The following is a 20,102-nucleotide window of genomic DNA, read 5'->3' on the forward strand; positions in this document are numbered from 1 at the left end:
GAGCTTTTCTTGGGTTACCTCTTCTTGTTTTTTTTTTTTAGATTAATATAGTTGTTCGGACCAGCTTATATGTACCTCAATTAATCTCATAAATCCTAAAATTAATAACTATATAAATCTTCAATGTCTTATGACTTATGAGATAGATACTTGCGATGCTTTAGGTTTGATGTAGCTTTCATGGGAGAATTTGAAGTTGGCTATGTGATATTGGTGCATCCTAGCTAGGAGGTGAAATTGATTTCTTATGATTTAGTAGGTGTTAAAAAAAATTATAATAGTTATTTTTTAAAGTATTTTTCAGTGTATTAAAAAATAAATACATATTTTTATTTTTTAAAAATTATTTTTGAAATTACCAAAAAAAATTAATTTGAATTTAAAAAAATTTATTTATTTTTTAAATATTTTTAAAACAAAAATGCTGTTTATTTTTTATGCTTAAATCGGTAGTACGTATTGGAATTCTGTGGTGTGTGGCTGTATTTATTTTATTTATTTATTTATTCACACACCTTATCTCCAACATGTTATCTCTTGTGGACAGAATGTAGGGATCCAAATTCAATGTGGATGCTTACAAGTTTCCACACCCAGAGAACCTTTCATGTACTTGTCATTTAAGGCAGTGGGACCCATCATGCCTCCAAAAAATTGTTAACCATGTTCAATTATTAATAGTTTATTGATAAAGTTATTAAACCTCCCATGTGTTGTTTTTTTTTTTTAAAAAAAAAAAGTTATTTTGAAAAAAAATAAAATAATTAAAATTGGTTTTCACCCCTAGTCTAAATCACTACTTTACCTGGTGAATTTGGTTGGGACGTGATTTTTTAAAATTCAATCTCAGTTAAATTTCAGATTGTTGTGTCCCGAATTAATCTTTTAAGCTAGATTGAATTTAAAAATATTAATTTTCCCTGATGATTTTAATTTATAAAGTATTAAAATTTGCTTAATGTTTCTGTAGATATATTTATGAACATGGTTGAAACCGTTGTTCTTAAAAATTTAAGATTTTTTGTTTAAAATTAATTTGTTTATATTTTTAGATTATTTAATGTGTTAATATTAAAAATAACTTTTAAAAATTAAAAAATATTATTATTTTCATATATTTACAAACTAAAACATTACTAAATTTGAATTCCTACTCCAACCCTACCAGCCTAGCTAAAGCACTGGGGGTCATAATTAATAATATTAATTAAAATAATTAAGGGAATTTTAAAGGTCTAAAATCATTTTTATTAAAAAAGATTAAATTATTATTTGAATTTTAGTGAAATAATTAGCTAAAATTTTGATTTAAAAAACTCAATTATTGAGTCCTTATATTGTCATGTTTTTGTAAGTTAGTTCTTATATTAATATTAATTTTTCATGAAAATTTTTAATTATTTTTTAAAACATCCTTTCTTTTCTAAGTAATTATTTTTTTAAAATAAAAAATTAAACAACCAACTTTTGCCAGACCATCAAGGAGCTATGATTTTGAAACCCTAAATTATAATTTACTCAATTAGACATTTCTAGGGGATTTAGGTTTTCACACTTTCATTAAAAAACAGAAAGTATTTAACTTTTTTCAACAAAAACAACACCCTAAATTTCTCTTCATTTATTGTCAACATAAACCCATTTTATCCCCTGTGTTTTTGTCTCAATTTGTTTGCACTCTCAACTCTCAACTCTCAACAATTAAAGCCCATTTACCCTTTTCTTTTTATGTCTTTGCATATCAATCTTGAACTCACCAGTCCCTCTTTTTGGCTTCTTTGTTGGTGCCTCATTGATGGCCCTGACCCTAAGCTCTATGAAGCCTCTCAAGCTGAGTTAGACCCTCTTTGTTAGGGTTTAAAAGCCAAATATTGTCTTTTTAGTCTCTTTTAGGCTGTTTTACTTGCAACCTAGTTGCTGGCTGCTGTTTGTTTGCTTGATAGAGAGGATAGTTTGGATAAAGTTTGTGTCTTGTGGGAGATTCTCAAGCAAAGGTGAGTTTTTTCTCAAATGGGTTTGGTTTATTTTTTGTTAATGTTTGTTGTATGTAACTGTTTTTTTAAGTTCTTTGGGTGCCCATTAGGGTTTTATGAACTAGGTTAGTTTGTTTAGTATCAAAGGTTTATTGCTTGAGTTGGTGAATTTCAGGAAAAAATGTTGATAGAAACCATAAAGTTGAGATTTTGAGCTCTTTTGGGGAGGTGATCAGTATGTCTGCAAATGATGATGCTTTTGTGGCATGGGAGGAGCATATTATATGCCATGAACGTGGTAGCCGTGTGGTTCACTATCACTTGAAGGATACGTTTGGGGATTTAGTTCTTGCTGTTATAGGGACTGAGAGAAGCATAAGGCACATGACATATGTAGTTTCCGACGAGTTCTTGGAAGCCTATGGGTCCAACGAGTCCATCAATGCATCTACGAAATGGAGAGCCCGGCGAGAAGTTGTGGACTGGTTGACATCGATGGTATCAAATGAAGGATCCCCTCTACATGTTTCGAGTATGTGCTTTATGTGTTACAAGTTATTGGTTTTAATTTCATAGGTTTATATGGAATGATATTGAGGAATTACAGTTCTTATTTTGTAGTTGTATTTGTGAGTACAGTAAACACATTGCCTCACCAATCTAGTTTTGAGTGTGTCATACAGCTTTAGGAGTAAATTGCTTGTGATATTCTGCTTTACTATTGGCACTGACTTCTGATTTGAATTTCATATGAACATCTGTGTTAAATCATTGGATTATGTCCTTGCTGTATTTCTATGTTATAGGAGTTGGTCAAGCATTGCCATTTTTGGAGTTTTAAATTGCATATATTGCAACTCAATTTCTTAAGGTGGAAACTAGTTATGCCAAAATATTCGTTAGTCATTTGGACCCTGTGATGTAAGCTGATTTTGCATTTTATACTGTACTGGAGCATATGAAACATGCACTTAGTTTATCTATTGATACGGTCAATATTTTACCCACCAAAGACCATGCTCCACCACTACAACAGGGTGGGTATCATGCTTTTCTTTCAATCACAAATCCAAAACTGTGTTTTGAATTTTGTTGCACACTTGCTTAGACATTTAACCCTATGTGTGTGAACTCACTCACATAGACAAAATACAAAATTGCATGATTTGTCGTGAAGTTATAGGTTACTCTCATTGAAGAGTAGTACTCTAGGAAACTTCCAATATAATTACATTCAAATTGTTTGTGAGCAATGCACATATGCATCCTAGATTTAATGATGAGATGTTAGACAAAAAACCAGATGCCAGAATTATGGGTATGAGTTTGTGATCTGTGTTGCTTCATCTAGTAATTTGGTATACTTGAAAAGGGTAAAGGAAAATATGTGGAAAGGGCATAAGGATAGGCAGCCTCTCATATGCCATACATGATTTTTGTATTATAATGCTGTTTCTTTCTGGATCAAAGGATATCATCTCTGGTCTTCGACTTTGCTTGATTCATGCCAGTCTTTTTTTCACTAGTTTTGATGTCCAAGTCACCAAAAACCATTCTCAGTTGTAAGTCTTTGATCTACAAATGGTCCTCTTAGTACATTTTTCTTCGTTTACATCTTGCATAAATCTAGTTATTTTAATTTTTGCCAAAGGGCACGAAGAGTTTTATAAATTTTCTTTGGAGTGATGCTCCCTTTCAACTGTTGGACCAGAATTTTATGAGAAATACTAAAATATCTTATGGCAGATGCACAGATAAATGGCTCAGCTCAAGGTTCAGGCTCACTTGGAGCATCAATGACTGGATTGTGTTCTTCTAAAACCTATTTACCAGTTCGGATGGTATCCATACATTGTAGTTTTTATGTATACTTTCTAGATTTCTTAATATTCTTTTTGGTCTTTGATTTAACTCTGTCGCTTCAAATTCAGGCTCGAAGCAAATTGAAGGTTCAGAATCCACACATTAAGTGGTCTGGTGCTGCATGGATATGTGCTAAAGAACTCAGGCACTACCCAGCCTTTTTTAGGAATGGGACTACCATAACTGTAAGTGTTAACACATTGACTAGTTATTTCTTTATCTAGTTGCAAAATTGTCTTTGTTGAGTGGTGTTGCTTTTATTCATTCCATGCACACCCTTAACCTTATTAATTATGATTATTACTATTAACTTTTTTTTTAAAAAAAAAATTGGTGGTTAGGTCCATTCCTTTGTGTTCATAATGGCTGAAGAAAAAAGCCGCTACCTTGGATACCTGGAAGATATGTATGAAGACAAGAAGGGGCGGAAAAAGGTAAAGGTGCGATGGTTTCACCACAACCAGGAAGTCAAGGGTGTAATTCCTCAACTGAATCCTCACCCCCAAGAAGTTTTTATCACACCTAATGTCCAAGTGATCAATGCAGAGTACATTGATTGCCCGGCAACAGTATTGACACCCAGGCATTATGATAAATGCGTGGCTGTTGTTCCACATGCATCAACGCTTGGTGTCCACATGTGCTTTAGGCAGTTTAAAAACAACAAGATCAAGCCATTTGCTCTTACTAAATTGCATGGATACTCTAATCAAGCAATCCTCTCTGCTTTGGATGGATCTATTGTCCCCGAGCAAAAGGTTAGGTACCATAATCAGTACAAGGAAGACGATGAAGAATTGACCCATGATAACTGTACCAGAGTGGGTAGCAAGAGAAATAGAACTTCCAAGGAGCAAGACAGACTTGAGAGTAGATCAGATCTCAGAAATTGGGGCTGTGGAAATCCGATAGCAAAATGTAAATCAAGATACCCAAAACTGAAGCTACGGTTATCGAAGAAAACCATGGGCATTGAATTTGTTATGCCCCAGTCCAAATGTCCTGCTCCTTTCAAAGTGAATGAAAAGATAGAGCTGCTCTGCCAAGATAGTGGCATTCGAGGCTGCTGGTTTAGATGTAAGGTCTTGCAGGCCTCTCAGAAGCATCTGAAAGTCCAATATGAAGATATCCAGGATGTGGAGGGATCTGGAAATCTAGAGGTATACAAATTCTCCTGGGATCTCCTTTTTTATACTTATAATAACTAATTTTTGGTGGTGCTAGGGCAAACATCTGGTAGGATCATGAAATTGCCTAATTCCATGCTCTCCCTCTATAGAAGAGGTTGTATGTTTGATATTTGAATCCACTTCCTCAGATTATCAGAACTTTCTATTTCACCCTTGCCTCGGCATGATCACCTCAGAGTGATCAAAAAACATTTTGATTCTTTAGTAAAACCATATTGGGGTGCATTACTTGGTCATAAAAATCATTTGGTGACTCCAATGTGGACAAGCGCATGTGTAACATTTTCCCATTCTCTTCAAATCTAACCTGCGATGGGATTAATTTTTGGAATTTTTTTTTGTTGTCTAGGAATGGGTCCCTTCTTCTAGAGTGGCTGCTCCTGATAAACTTGGCATGAGATGTTTTGGGCGCCAGACAATCCGGCCACATCCTCAGAATCATTCTGCTGAAAATGTTTTTGAGGTTGGAACACCAATTGATGCATGGTGGAGTGATGGGTGGTGGGAAGGCATTGCAGTGGGAGTAGACATCTCTGGAGGTGACTGTCTACGAGTTTACCTCCCTGGTATGCTACTATATAGCAATATTCTTTTCCATTCTTTTTTTAATCACATTGACCATCTGGCATGAGATGCATTCGCTTATGCATTTTAATCTTGTTAATAACCATAGTTAATGATGTAATTAGGTGAAGGCAAGTTCCTGGCTGTCCCAAGGAAGTATACGAGGAGTTCCAGAGATTGGGTTGATAACAAATGGGTTGATGTAATGGCAAAGCCTGATATACTCCATTATCTATCCTCAGATGCCATTTCAAGCATCAAGCTCGAGGCACAAGGGTGTGATAGTGCTGCATCACTGGAGCACAAAGTTGTCAAAACTTCCAGACTTGAAGCTATTGAAGAAGATGAACCCTTACCTGGTTCAGTTTTGTCTTATGACCTCAAAAATGTAAAGGAGGTCTATTTGAGACAGAGGCCTGATGTAAATGAGAAGGATGAGCGAAAAATACATGGAGGTGTTGATAATGATGATGTTAGTGGTGATTGTGATGGTGAGGAGAAAGCTAACATTGCTGCTGATGGTGGTGGTGAAGAGAATGCTGGGAATAACACTGGGTTGCTATTGGAGGATGATCTTAAATCTGTTAACAAGACAAGTGAAGCAGCGAAAGCTTTAGAAATGATCAACCAAGTTGCATGAATAATAGATGGCGTAGTTAGACTGAAGTTTTAACTCTGAAGGTATCTTGAAGGTGGTTAGATGGCTTCCTGTATATAAAGATAGAGAAAGGGTTGTCAAAGCTATGTATCAGAAGCCTTGCAAGTTTCTCTAACTTAAAGAGAATTGACAGGTGTATAGGAATGCAAACCAACTTTTACCGAAATCAACTTGTTGTCAGAAGATGTTAGGTTTAGAACTTTGATGGGATCAAGTTAAGCTAGACAGTAGCTCAGCTCAATCATAGAATAGTTTATGCGTCGGTATCAGTTCAATCTTAGGATAGTCTGTAATAGTTTGTGTTTTGGTTTGCACTGGGTGGTGAATGCCAGTGAACGATGGTGTATGTGCAACTTAAGAATGCCCTTTTGTGTCGTTTAGGCTTACGTTACAGTACGCGTCTGCATTTTGGTCTTAGAGGCTTATTTTTACAGTTTAGTTTCAAGGTTTAACTGTAAAGGTTACAAGGTTGTTTTTGTATGGAGAAAGAAATAAAATGTCATAGCAGTTGTTATTTCTACCTGCCATCGTCATTTCCTACCATTGGAAGGCAAGAAAAGTGACAGCATTTGGGTGACTCCTTAGGTACAACTTTCAAAGCCTTTTGGAGTTTGCTCATGAATAGTTGGATTCATTTGGGCAGTGGCTTCAGAGAATTTATTAAATCTTTTTTAAATTTTAATAGAGTAGACCAATTCGAAGAGTACATTCTAAAATCATCTTATTGTCGGGGAAAAAAAAAAAATTCTTTTCATTAAGGTAAAAAGGAGACCTAGTTTAAGAGCTTGTTTGTAACCCTGAACCGGGTGCGGATAGAGTTTCCAAACCCTAGCCGCACCTGCGTTGAAAATAACCAAGCGAAGTGGTATCATAACCCGCAAATGATATCATGAATTAAGCAGCAACGGGTATAGTTTTCCCATTCAGAATGGAATGCAACTCCATGAATGGGTACTCTACTCCTACATGGTACATGTGCACAGGGCGAAGTTTATGCAAGTACAGAAACTTGGAAAGGCTAACGAGGTAAAGCATATTTTTATTTCTTCGAAAGAACGTGAACACTGCATAATTAAAGGAAATTGAGAACAAGAATTAACTAGCATCAAGGTTGAGCAATCCCCTTCTTCACAAGCATATCATACACCCCATCAACTTTGCTTGCTTCAATCTTGAACAAGGGGTGAGCATCTGATTTCTTAGTGATGTTACCGCTGAAGATCTCTTTGGTCATCACCTCCTGCATCTTGAGGTAGACAGGTGGAGGTAGGTGAATCTCGCAGCATAGCCGTTTTTCCTGCGGACAAATTAAAGTTTGCAACTTCAATGGCAATTTAAAAGACTTCATACTTTGGAATCCACAAGGAAGCCTCAGGGAAGGACATGACATTGTTGGACAGTTCTTTTACCGTTTAACCTTATGGAATGATGAACGGTCAAAAATAAGGTGTCTGTTATTGGAGCACAACAACGAAGCAGAACAGACATTGCTTACAAATGTTGACGAAGAAAAGCTACAAACAAGAGATTTGACGCTTACAGTTTCAGACAGTAGCTGCGTTTCATAAAAGCCCATTATGTCCAAATCATTGGCATAGCTAGAAGAGCCCTGTCCTGCAGGTCTGGTGCTTGAATCCTTCCCAACAGAGTCTGGAGACATGAATGCATTGGGAGCACCCTGACTGCTAGGACCAATCTGAGCATTGTCTTTCAGTCTCCTGGAAGTTTCCTCAGCTTCTATTTTTCTCTTGTGCTCAAGATACCTGTCTGCCTCAACTGCTGTGCGGCAACCAGCCACTTGGGCATCCTGCATAGTTACAGCAACTGAATAAATAATAAAGCATATTAAGCATTCTCATGCAGAAATGCATGTTTTGCACATTTTAAAATTATGTTAGGAGAGTATTAAATGTGTGTGTGTGTAGCTTGGAATATTAGTTGTGACTGTTCAAATCAGTGTCCTTTAAATCCTGTTTATACAGGAAATAGCAGCCTATATTATTTACTTCAAGAGAGGGAATCAAGTAATTATAAAAGTGCATTTTCAGCACGAATCATATACCTTCAGCTCTTCGACCCTTTTCAGCATCCAGTGCTCCTTGACAACAGCCCGAAGCAGTTCTTCATGCTCTTCCTTGGAATGAAAACGCATGAAAGGGTCAAAACGCCGACATAATGCCCTCTCTTCTGGAGTCAAGTCCTTTTCGAAAGGACTTGGATGTAGTAGATTTCTTTCAAGAATGAAATCTTTTCTGCGCTTTCTCTCATCAAGCCTGTCAATATCCAGCCAGGTTATATAATTATATGACTGAATTTGAAAGAGTTAAGAGAAATATTTGGTATAAGCAAGTAACTTGGTGGGATGTCTATTAACAAAATCATGCATATTACACCAATAAATTACGTCAATTATGCCTACATGCATTGCTCCCTAGTCCTACCATGTGAACAAGCATAATTTACCAAAGTAAGTTCAGTCTATAACATACTTAGTCAATTCATTGACAACCTACCTCCTTGAATATATACGCAGCACTCGCAACTTCAGCTCACGCTCTTCCTCAGTGTCATTATCTTTAAATTCCATCTCAGCCAGCAACTGCTCAGCATCATTGTCATATTCAGGATCAAACTCCTGCCTCTTGGGATTATAACCGCTCAACTCCATTAATGATGGACCCTCACTCCCTGAGGAACTTGGTTTCTTCCCCTTGAAATTTCGGTCCACTTGAGGATCTGCCACCAGAACAAAAGTGATGACTAACTGTTCCCCAACAAAATTGTTCACACGTCAAGCAGACAGTATTATAGTAGTACCCTACAAACTAGAAGCATGGAAGCAAACAATTTCAATAAGCAAGAGCATCCAAATCTCATCAATTTCAATTACTCATCAGATGACAGAGCTCATATTCCAAACCATCAAGCATCTAGAGGACAATGACAAACACGAAAAATGATCATCTATAAAAGCAATTCAGATAAGAGAAGTCATGTATCAGACCTTCCACCTTAACACCGGGTCCATCATTAATTCGGGCCATGCTTGATGCCTTCTTATTAGCAGCTGTTGCTGCAGAATTTGCGCTATTAGGACGGCTCGCAGTTTCTAACTCTGAAGGTTCAAAAAACAAAGATCAATTGCAGCAATGAGATTATTTCAGTTCATAAAACATCTAGCTATTTGAGAATATTATTTAAATCACCTGAATTTAATGTTGATAATCGGCCAGAGGAACCTACTTTATGCATTTCTTCGACCCTAAATTAATCAAGGAAATTGGCACAAGCATGCTTAATAAAAGGTGAGAAGAGAAACTGCATTCACAGAGAAAAATGATAACCGTACTTGACTCTTGAAGGAGAAAATGGAGATTCTTCCTTCAAAGTATGCTCCCCAAGCATAGAAGTACCTATAAATCATACCCAGTATATGATAAAAATTTCTTTGTGAAAAAGGATAGCGCAGCAAAGAGTAGCAATTATAAGTAAGCAAAATGACCATGAATGGCCAGTTCAACACTGAAGCAGGTTTTGCTTCATAATTATGCAGAAAACCTATAGCTTTTATGCTAGAAAACAAACAAGTTGAAACTAAGGCACACTAGAGCACCCTGCACCATTTATGTCAGAGGCCACAGTTAAAAGGAAAAATTCTATAACCAATACTGGGGGTCACAATTGGGGCCTCTCACCAAGCAGAAACTAAAGTAGCATTCCACCAAGGGCCCAGCAATAAAAAGAAAAGGAAAAACAACTAGAAGGAGGGATATATAATGGTAGGCATTAACACAAACCTTTTTTGTCCTCACTATGTCCCTTGGCCATAGCAAGAAGCTCCTTTCTATTTTTCCCAACAACATGAGACATGTCCTGGAAAGAAGGAAAATGTTCAATTCTATTTACTTCGAAGTAAATTAAAAATCATCTTGAAAAGAGAAGAGTTTTCTGTAACATACCGGGAGAGGGAAGAACTGGGATTGCAAGTATACGCTATTATAGTGTTTGATACATGTTTCTTTATTCTTTGTCCCCACATGCTCAGCAACTTCTGCCCAATTCCCCAATCCATACATTTCAATTCCCTATAGAACAAATGACATATCAGAATTATGTTCCCAATCACCAACTAAAGAAATAATAATAATAAAAAGTTCTCCAAAAAATTGAAAAAAAAGAAAGTTAAAACTCAAAACACCTCTAGAAGCAGTATTTCTTCATCTGCATTCCAGTCAGGGCAAATAAGTGGGAAAGATAGGTTATCCTGTAGAAATGAAAATGAATAAAACACATGTTGTCAGTGTTCTAAGGTCATAGGTTGAACACTATGCCCATGTAGGAACTGAGACCTGTAGATATTCCAACTAATTAAACTAGGAAATAAAGAAGTGACCATTTGCTAGCATGAGAAAGAACAGTTCAAGTATAATACAGTTATCAAATTCTAAATAGAGATGAACAGGAAAGCCAAAATCTCCTACATTTTTCATCAAACAAACCAGTAGATTCCCACACTGATACAGGGACAAGCTCGATGCAGTATTAAAAGAACAATAATGAACAGAAACAAGCAAAATAACAAGTTAGCAAGTTGTTAGAAGGAGAAGCACTGACCATAACCCTGTAAGGGTGATTGCTTTTATGAGGCGTAACCTCAGCTCCTACAGAGAAGCACTCTAAACATAGGTCAAAATCAGGGCACACAGCACATTTGATACGGGTCTTCCCTGTTATGTCTTTATTGCAATAATTGCAATGGTATAATGCCCTTTTACCATCACTACTTCCTTGGCCTGATCACATTAAAAAGTAAAGAGGAAAATGAAGAAAAAATTCAAAAGAATGCGCAGGCGAACAGAATCAAACATCCACAGGATGTATAGACATCATATGCATGATAATACTCCGAAGAACAAAGAATTTGAGTAATAACAGAAGCATCATTTGTTTCGACATCTTTGAAATATTATTCAGTATCACCTTAACCAACTAAAAATCTCAACCAATTTCAGTTTTAAGCCCCTATTAGATAACGTCTACAAGACACTTCTGTAGATTTCACTGTTCAGAATAGGACTGCAACTTGTATTTTCTATGCTAGTCACAACTCAAGAAGCAATGCCTTAGATGAAACAATTCTGCAACATGATTTTCTCTTATATGGTAATGCAGGTAATCATGAACAATTTGCTGTCAAAGTTCAAATCTCAAAAAAAAAAAAATAATAATAATAATAATAATTTCCCACGAGGATGGAAAAGTACCTGCCGATGAAGATTCCGAATTCTCTCCACTTGCAGCGTTCTTTTTCCTTCTTGATCTGCAATGCCAACAACAAAATTCGGGTTATACTACATTCATGCAGCCAAAATTGACAATCAGAAATCACATAAACAGAAGTAACTTGAAACTATCTACACTAATTACCTTCAATCATGCATAAACACATTCAACATTACTAAATCCTATCAATGCATTTTCCATCCCACTAATTAACATTACAAAACACACACACAAGCAACACAACAAAAACAAAAAACAAGCAAGCTAAATACTGAATCAAAAACCAGGAAAGCAGACGCCTTAAAAAAAAAAAAAACCTCTGAGTAGGGTCTTCATCAGTAGAGTGAAAATTCCCACGAGAACGACCCATGTCTCTTTGTAACTGAGTAAGCTCACGAGTACCTGTATGTGTATACTCAGATAAAACCTAACAGTGGACACCTCAAAAAAGGGCGAACATCCAAAATTAGCAGTGAAAATCAATATCTAATGATGATTTACACAAGGGGCAATTGTGGGTTAGCATCAAAATTGAGATAACACAAAAGGGTTGCTGTTAAACTTGAGGATTTTGGATAGAGATTGTTCTGATGAATTTAAAAGTGTGGGCCTTTTATAGTTTGGTAAAAACTTGATTGTTCATAATGGTTATCCAAATTTGGTTTATATATATATATTCCTATTCTATTCGTTATATAACAAATAAAATTTTTAAAAACTTCATATTTTATTTATTTATTTATTATTATTTATATTATATATTATTTAACATAATATATATAGAGAGAGGAATGTTTTCGATCGAATTTGAGAATATTCACTTTTTATTTATTATTTATCAAATAAATTAATTGTTCAAATCCATTTAAATCGGTTGAAATTCTTAACTTGTCATCCTTGCATAAATGTTAGAAAAACAGCTTAGAATAATCTGTGTTGAACCACTACGAGCTTGAGATTTTTTGCTATATATTGGCAAAATAAAAATAAAAAAACTAAAAAGGGTTTAATAAATATTGTGAGTCTAGATTTATTACACTGTAAATTGAAATAATATAATAATATTTTTTTTCTTCTTAAACAAAATCAATGAAATAGCTATCAGGACTCATTTTTCACATGATATTTTGTAATCAAATTGATTTGAATAAATTTGTCTTTTTACTTTTTTTTATTACAATAAAATAATTTAATTACTCTTAAAAAAAATTTAAACTTACATTAATGGGCTTTTGTGTTTTTATTATTTAAGCACAATGAAATGATTGAATTACTTTTAAAATAATAAAAACAATTCTTAAGTTGTAATTCATGAGTATTTTTTTTATATTTTCAACTTGGTTTTTTTATTATAATCAAGTAGAGTAAAACACAATTTGGTAATTTAATAAATATTAAATATTATTTTAAAAAATAGTTGGCACATGTTTGTAAACGTCATCAATACTATTTAGGTGGCACGTATAACGACCGCATTCAAATATTCTCATTGGCACTCATATTACTAGGGGACACGTGTAGCCAATAAGCCTTCAATTTAGTGTTTTTTTTTCCATTTCTTTCTTTCTCATTCTCGGTTTCAGTGCATTGCTCTTTAATTTTTTAAAGTAACCCTTTAATTTGTTTTTCTTTCAAGTTTGGTTTATTTTTATTAATATTTGTTTTTTTAAAATAATTTATAAAATTAAAATGTTTTTTTTTTAATTTCATTATCCTTTAATTGTTTTTATTTGTTAGATTTTGTCATCATTCGTTTAATTGCTATTTGTTTTTATCTAATATAATTTTTATAATTGATTTTTTTATGATTTTATGATTTTTTGTTTTTTTTTTCTATCAGATTTGATTCTCATTCTTTTTATTATTTTTTTATTTTAGAAATTTTTTAAATTGATTTTTTTTAATTTCATCCTTAAACACTATACTGGTTGGAAAATTTAAATTTATGATTGAGTTTAGGTTTAGAATTTTACAGATTGCGAGTTTAGAATTTAACCCAAATTTAAGAGATTCGTCCGAGTTTGCTTGCTTTTTTTTTTTTTAAGCTCATGTCTTTTTAATTTTATACTTCAACACTAATTTAATTTGGGCTCAATTTTTTTTATTTGCTTTTTATTGGATATTTTACTGATTTTAAAAATAATCTAGGTTATTTTTCTTTTTAATATTAAATTGTTTGGTAATAAATTTATATTTTGCAATGTAAACATGGTAGGATCATTGGGTTTGGGTTAGGTTACCACAGCCAGGTCGCAGATTTTGCATTAATTACCAAAGATGGCTAAATAGTTGCTGAAGACCCATGATGTTGTCTTTGCCTCTAGAATCTTAACATCTGGGACCAAAGATATTGCCGTCTATCCATAAGGTGATTGGAACTCTACGGTCCTAAGAAGGTTCAGTTTTTTTCTGCCATTCGCCATGATGAGGCTTCGAAACTCATTGAATTCGTTCGAGCATCTGCAGGACGATCAATGGAGTTTACTGAAGAAGTTTTCTTTCTAACAAGTGTAAGAAGATAACATGTAGAACAGCATCAGGCAATCAATGCAAAGACCAAGATACAATGATATCACTGACCAAGGAAAGATCACTCTTGGCAGGAGGTTTCAATGTAGTCGATGAACTGTACCCTGCACTAGAGTTTCTTCAAGGAGTTATTGGGATGAAAGCGGAGAAAGTACTTGCTCAAATAAACCAGATCTTGGATAATATCATTAATGAGCATAAGGAGATGGGAAACAGTGAAACTATAGATGAAGATCCGGTACATATGCTTGTAAGGCTTCAGGAGGATGGAACCTTCAAGTGCCCCATTGAATATTCAACATCAAAGTTAGCCTCTAGGCAAGTAATTCAGCTATTCTCTTTGTTCTACAATCTTTCCATTTCTGTCACTAAACTTGTAGCATTATTATAGAATATTAATTGGATATCATGATCATTTTCATCTTCAATTGAAGGTAATTAGGAGAGATGTTTGTGTTTGTGTAGGATATGCTCTTTGCAGGTACTGGAGTTCATAGAATGGGCCATGAAAGAAATCATGAAAAACCCAAGAGTCGTGAAGAAAGCACAGGCTGAGATAAGAGAAGCCCTCAGAGGGAAGAAAACAATTACAGAGGCTGAGATAAGAGAAGCCCTCAGAGGGAAGAAAACAATTACAGAGGCTGAGATAAGAGAAGCCCTCAGAGGGAAGAAAACAATTACAGAGGCTGAGATAAGAGAAGCCCTTCTTGCATTTTCTAGAAGAAAAGGAAAAAAGATTTTTCAGCCAAGGGTGTTCCTTTTTTTCTTTCATCAGTTCACCAAGACAAGTCCCTTAATCCTTCATACATGCATGCAGTTTATTCTAAACTTCGATCCCTCGCATTTTTCAACCTTCTTAGCTGGCACATGGCAATAATCTCATATTTTCTCCAACATGGACTTGAAGATTCAAACATGAGAATCAAAACCATAAAAAGAGTCAAATATGTCTACTTTTTTAAAAAAATAAAAAAACAATTAGAGTATTTTTGTAACAATTTTAACAAATTAAAACTTGATCTCTTTTGATTATATCTTAAACAGTTATTTATGTCTACTAGTTCCGATTAAAATTAGTTTTTTTTGGGAGTTTAAATCTTACATAATAACATTAAAAAAAAACAAAATTTATAAAATACTAATTATCTATTTTTTATTATAAAAGAAAAGTTCAAAATGAAAATTATTATTTCAATGATTAAAATTTAATTAAAAAAATATAATAAAAAACCAAACTGATCAACCATATGAAATTATGTTTCTTAGATTGCATGTATACGTGTATGTATGTATCTTAGAGACATAATTTCATATGGTTTTTTTATATTCTTTTTTAATTAAAAAAATCAAACTATAAAGAGAAACATTAATATTAATTAAATTATGACTTACTCACCTATTTGATATAAATATTCCATCTATGATTTGATTTAAAATCTAGATGATGAATTAAATGAATTAACTTGAATCGACTAAATTGATAATAAGGATTTAATAAGAGTTAGAGATTACAATAATTTTTATTTTTGAGTGCTTTTTAAAAATACATTTAACTTAAAAAAGTATTAATTTGATGTTATTTCTAATATTTTTCAATAATTTTGATATATTGATGTTAAAAATAAAATAAACATTTGAACAAAATAATTTTAATGTATTTTTGAGTGAAAAATACTTTTAAAAAACATGCACTACAACACCAAACACACACTTAAATAATATTTGAGATTGTGATAATATTTTTTTAAAATATATTTGTCACGACCCGAATCCCGGGTCCATGACCGGCAACGCAGGAGCGGTGCCGGAAGGACACCCCGCCCGCGCTAAGCCTCAAAACGGACATATCAAAAGAATAATTTATTCAAAAATACGCAGCATTTCATAATCTTCAGAAATCTTATATTATTCAAAACTGATGAAACCAAAAGATAGTTTAAAACTCCTCATCAGTAATTAAAACAAAAACAATAATCCATAATACTCATTACATTGTCAAAATCCAAACTTAATCAAAACAAGGTAATAGTGGAGCGCCTAAGACATCGAATCAAACAGCCTTGAAAGATAAGCAAGGCATACCGACTCAAAACTGAAGAAGCAGGAACACTCAACAAGGTTCACCTGCTATCAGAAACTAAGAACCTGAAATAATATTAAGAATGAGGGGTGAGTTCAACCAACTCAGTGAGGGAATAATAATTAATATACATTTTAGATATTCTTGATATTTATAGTTCGCAAGATCATTTATCTTGATATACATATACATATACATACTAAACTTATCATATACATATCATATACATACTAAACGTATCATCATAACGTAGTGGACTATATGTCAGAGATCAGATAACACCCGAAGGTGACCAGATGACACCCGAAGGTGACCAGACCAGATGACACCCGAAGGTGACCACTGTGGGATGATCAGTCGCCACAGGCTGATGCCTCTCTCACCAGCTAGGTATACATACAGAATACTATGTGCACACAGGCTAACTACTCTCCGTTAGCATGGAGTTACTGACAAGTCCCATATCAAGGCATAATAGATATTCACATAATCATCAAAGAAACGTATATCATATCAAATAGGATTTACTTTGACAGATTGCGAGTGCAAATTCAAGAATAAATGAGTACTCGGAAAATAAGCAACATATATAATTATTCAAGGAATTAACGAGTTGTACTCATTGTATAATCAACATACATATTTACTTATCATATATGCATATTAAAGATTATTCCACTCACCCGGAAAATATAGAACTAAAAGGAATGTCAGACGAAAGACCCGAAAATCCTATTGAGGATCGTTAGGAGAACCTACAACAATATGAAAATATACTCAAAAGCAACTCAAACAAGAGATCCCAATGCATAAAATAAAACTAGGTTTAGTCTCCTAAGTTTATGGACTAAAACGATAATTTTCCAAAACAGGGACCAAAACGTAATTTTACCAAAATTGGACCAATCTGGAAAATACATAACTATACTGAATTTTCACCCATAAACCATCCTTAATTCTGTCTAGAACGAACCAGGGACCGAACTGTAATTTTCATAAAGTTCAGGGACTAAAATGTAAATTCCCAAAATTGAGGGACCAAACTGAAAATATTCCAAATCAATTATCAAACTCAGATTCATCATCCTTAACCTCATAATAACACTGTCCAGAATCTCAAAATACAATTAGGGGTCAAATTATAATTTTCCCAAAGTTTAGGGACTAAACTGTAATTTCACAAATTGAGGGACCAAATTGAATTTTCGTCATCTTCAACCTCAAACCCAGAATTTTACAGATTACCTACTGTCATCACCTGATTTCTAACATAATTTCACCATTCAAATAAAATCATAACTCAAAATCATCATATTTACCTCCAATCTCTCACAATCAACTAATTAACCAATTACTCACAACAATCAACCCATAACCTTCCAATTAATTCATCAATCAAACTCAAAACACAATATTCAAAACCCTAAAATTTATCAAAACAGAAATTAAGGCTTAAAGAACACACATTTATACATAATCTTACCTTTAAACTTATTTCCTCCAACTCCTTTCCTTTTTCCCTTATTTTCCCCTCTTTTCTCTTCTTCTTCTTTCTCCCTTCTCTCTCACGGTTTGCTCTCTCAAATATTCAGATCTCTTCTTCTTTTTTTTTCTTTCTATTTATACTTATCATCTTTTTATACAATTACTACAATACCCTTCATTTAATTATACCAACTTTTAAGCCTCCAAGGGCTTTATTGCCTTTTACCTACTCATTAAATTTCAAAACATCACAATCTCCCCACCTTATAAAAGTTTCGTCCTCGAAACTTAAAATTTAAGAAATGAAGTCTTACCATCAAGTGCAAACAAGAATGGATACTTGTTGAGCATTTCCTCCTCAAGCTCCCACGTCGCTTCTTCACGTGGGTGTCCGCTCCACACAACCTTAACCGATGCGATATCTTTCGACCGAAGTTTTCTAACTTGTCGATCCACTATTTTTATTGGTTGAACTTCATATGTCATATCTTTCCTCAGCTCAACCGGTTGAACTTCCAGCACATGAGATGGATCAGACAAATACTTTCTCAACATCGAAACATGGAACACCGGATGTATAGAAGATAGATTAGGTGGTAAGGCAAGTCGATATGCCACTACCCCTACTCTTTCCAAGATCTCAAAGGGCCCTATAAACCTAGGACTCAACTTTCCTTTCTTCCCAAATCTGAATATCCCTTTAGTCGGAGAGACTTTTAGGAACACGTTGTCACCCACTGAAAATTCTAGATTACGCCTTCTCTTATCTGCATAATTCTTTTGCCTACTCTGAGCTGTTAGAAGCTTATCTCGGATCACCTTAATCTTATCCGAAGTAATCTGTATTAACTCGGGACCCATTAATCTCCTCTCACCAACCTCATACCAACATACAGGTGATCTGCACTTCCGGCCATACAAAGCCTCATATGGAGCCATATCAATGCTCGCTTGATAACTATTATTATACGCAAACTCCACCAAAGACAAGTACTTGCTCCATCCGATACCAAAGTCAATCACACAAGCTCTTAACATATCCTCCAAAATTTGTATAGTCCTCTCAGATTGTCCATCTGTTTGAGGATGAAAGGCAGTACTTAACTGAATGTTAGTCCCCAAAGCTTCCTGAAACTTCACCCAAAATCGAGAAGTGAATTGTGGACCTCTGTCGGACACAATTGAGATCGGCACACCATGCAACCTTACGATCTCGTTAACATAGATTTCTGCCAGTTTTGCAAACCCATATGTCACCTTTACTGGCAAGAAATGAGCTGACTTGGTCAAACGATCAACTATTACCCAAACCGAATCATAACCCTCCTGACTCCGAGGCAAACCTGACACAAAATCCATAGTGATCCTCTCCCATTTCCATTCAGGAATTAACAATGGCTGCAAAAGCCCTGGTGGTTTCTGATGCTCACCTTTAACCCTCTGACAGGTCAAGCATCGAGCTACAAACTCAGCAATGTCCCTCTTCATACCATTCCACCAATAACACTCTTTCAAGTCTCTATACATCTTGTTAGAACCAGGATGTATAGTATAGGCAGTTTGATGTGCTTCCGTCATCACATCTCTTTTCAAATCATCCACCTCAGGCACGCATAACCTGGAACCAAATCTCAACACACCATCTTCATGGATAACAAAACCCGGAGCTCTCCCTAACTCCAACTCATCTCGAATCTTGCAAAGTCGCTCATCCTTCATTTGAGCTCCTTTAATCCGGTCTACTAAGTCTGACTTAGCCTGAAAGTGAGCCAACAATGCTCCCGATTCACAAATCTCAAAACTGACCCTCTCATCTAACAATCCGTGTAACTCTTTAATCAAGGGTCTCCTCACCTCCTGAATATGAGCCAAACTACCCATAGATTTTCTGCTTAAGGCATCGGCAACAACAGGGTGATATTGAATCGTGCAATCATAATCACTTAACAATTCCATCCACCTTCTCTGTCTCAAATTCAGATCCTTCTGCTGGAAGATATATTGAAGACTCTTATGATCTGAAAATATCTCACATGTCTCCCCATACAAGTAGTGTCTCCAAATCTTAAGGGCAAACACTACCGCAGCCATCTCCAAATCATGTGTGGGGTAATTTTGCTCGTGCTTCTTCAACTTTCTCGAGGCATAAGCAATCACATTACCATTCTGCATCAAAACACAACCCAAACCAATCCTGGATGCATCACAGTACACGGTAAAACCACCAGACCCTGAAGGTACTGTCAAAATTGGAGCCGTAATTAACCTTTCCTTCAACTCCAGGAAACTCTTCTCACATTCTTCTGACCATTGAAACTTGACACTTTTCTGTGTCAACTTCGTCAACGGAGCAGCGATTCGGGAAAAATTCTCCACGAATCTCCTGTAGTATCCTGCTAAACCCAGGAAACTCCTAATCTCAGATACCGTAACTGGTCTAGGCCACTGCTTAACTGCCTCCACTTTCTGTGGATCAA

The 20,102-nt window shown here is 34.9% G+C and overlaps 3 protein-coding genes across 3 annotated transcripts; 2 read left to right on the forward strand and 1 right to left on the reverse strand.

The window, feature by feature from the left end:
- The first annotated feature begins 1,644 nt into the window (after window positions 1-1,644).
- On the forward strand, window positions 1,645-6,768 carry LOC7453592 (uncharacterized). Its single transcript, XM_024587632.2, has 7 exons — window positions 1,645-1,994; window positions 2,149-2,505; window positions 3,720-3,814; window positions 3,905-4,021; window positions 4,178-4,996; window positions 5,376-5,592; window positions 5,716-6,768. The coding sequence occupies exons 2-7, from the start codon at window positions 2,211-2,213 to the stop codon at window positions 6,228-6,230; spliced, it is 2,058 nt and encodes a 685-aa protein (XP_024443400.1). The 5' UTR covers window positions 1,645-1,994; window positions 2,149-2,210; the 3' UTR covers window positions 6,231-6,768.
- A 489-nt stretch (window positions 6,769-7,257) lies between these two features.
- On the reverse strand, window positions 7,258-12,163 carry LOC7474085 (transcriptional adapter ADA2b). Its single transcript, XM_024587633.2, has 13 exons — window positions 11,849-12,163; window positions 11,513-11,568; window positions 10,863-11,041; window positions 10,447-10,512; window positions 10,208-10,333; window positions 10,046-10,121; window positions 9,598-9,661; window positions 9,455-9,510; window positions 9,253-9,363; window positions 8,762-8,984; window positions 8,311-8,521; window positions 7,789-8,055; window positions 7,258-7,545 (listed from the first exon to the last, which is right to left on the reverse strand). Exons 1-13 carry the CDS (start codon window positions 11,899-11,901, stop codon window positions 7,354-7,356), a joined length of 1,680 nt encoding a protein of 559 aa, XP_024443401.1. The 5' UTR covers window positions 11,902-12,163; the 3' UTR covers window positions 7,258-7,353.
- Window positions 12,164-14,097: 1,934 nt separating this feature from the next.
- On the forward strand, window positions 14,098-14,937 carry LOC7453674 (desmethyl-deoxy-podophyllotoxin synthase). Its single transcript, XM_024587963.2, has 3 exons — window positions 14,098-14,382; window positions 14,542-14,769; window positions 14,878-14,937. The coding sequence occupies exons 1-3, from the start codon at window positions 14,098-14,100 to the stop codon at window positions 14,935-14,937; spliced, it is 573 nt and encodes a 190-aa protein (XP_024443731.2).
- The last annotated feature ends 5,165 nt before the right edge of the window (window positions 14,938-20,102 follow it).

The sequence above is a fragment of the Populus trichocarpa genome, chromosome 16, assembly GCF_000002775.5.
Source record: "Populus trichocarpa isolate Nisqually-1 chromosome 16, P.trichocarpa_v4.1, whole genome shotgun sequence".
NCBI classification, from domain to species: Eukaryota; Viridiplantae; Streptophyta; class Magnoliopsida; order Malpighiales; family Salicaceae; genus Populus; species Populus trichocarpa.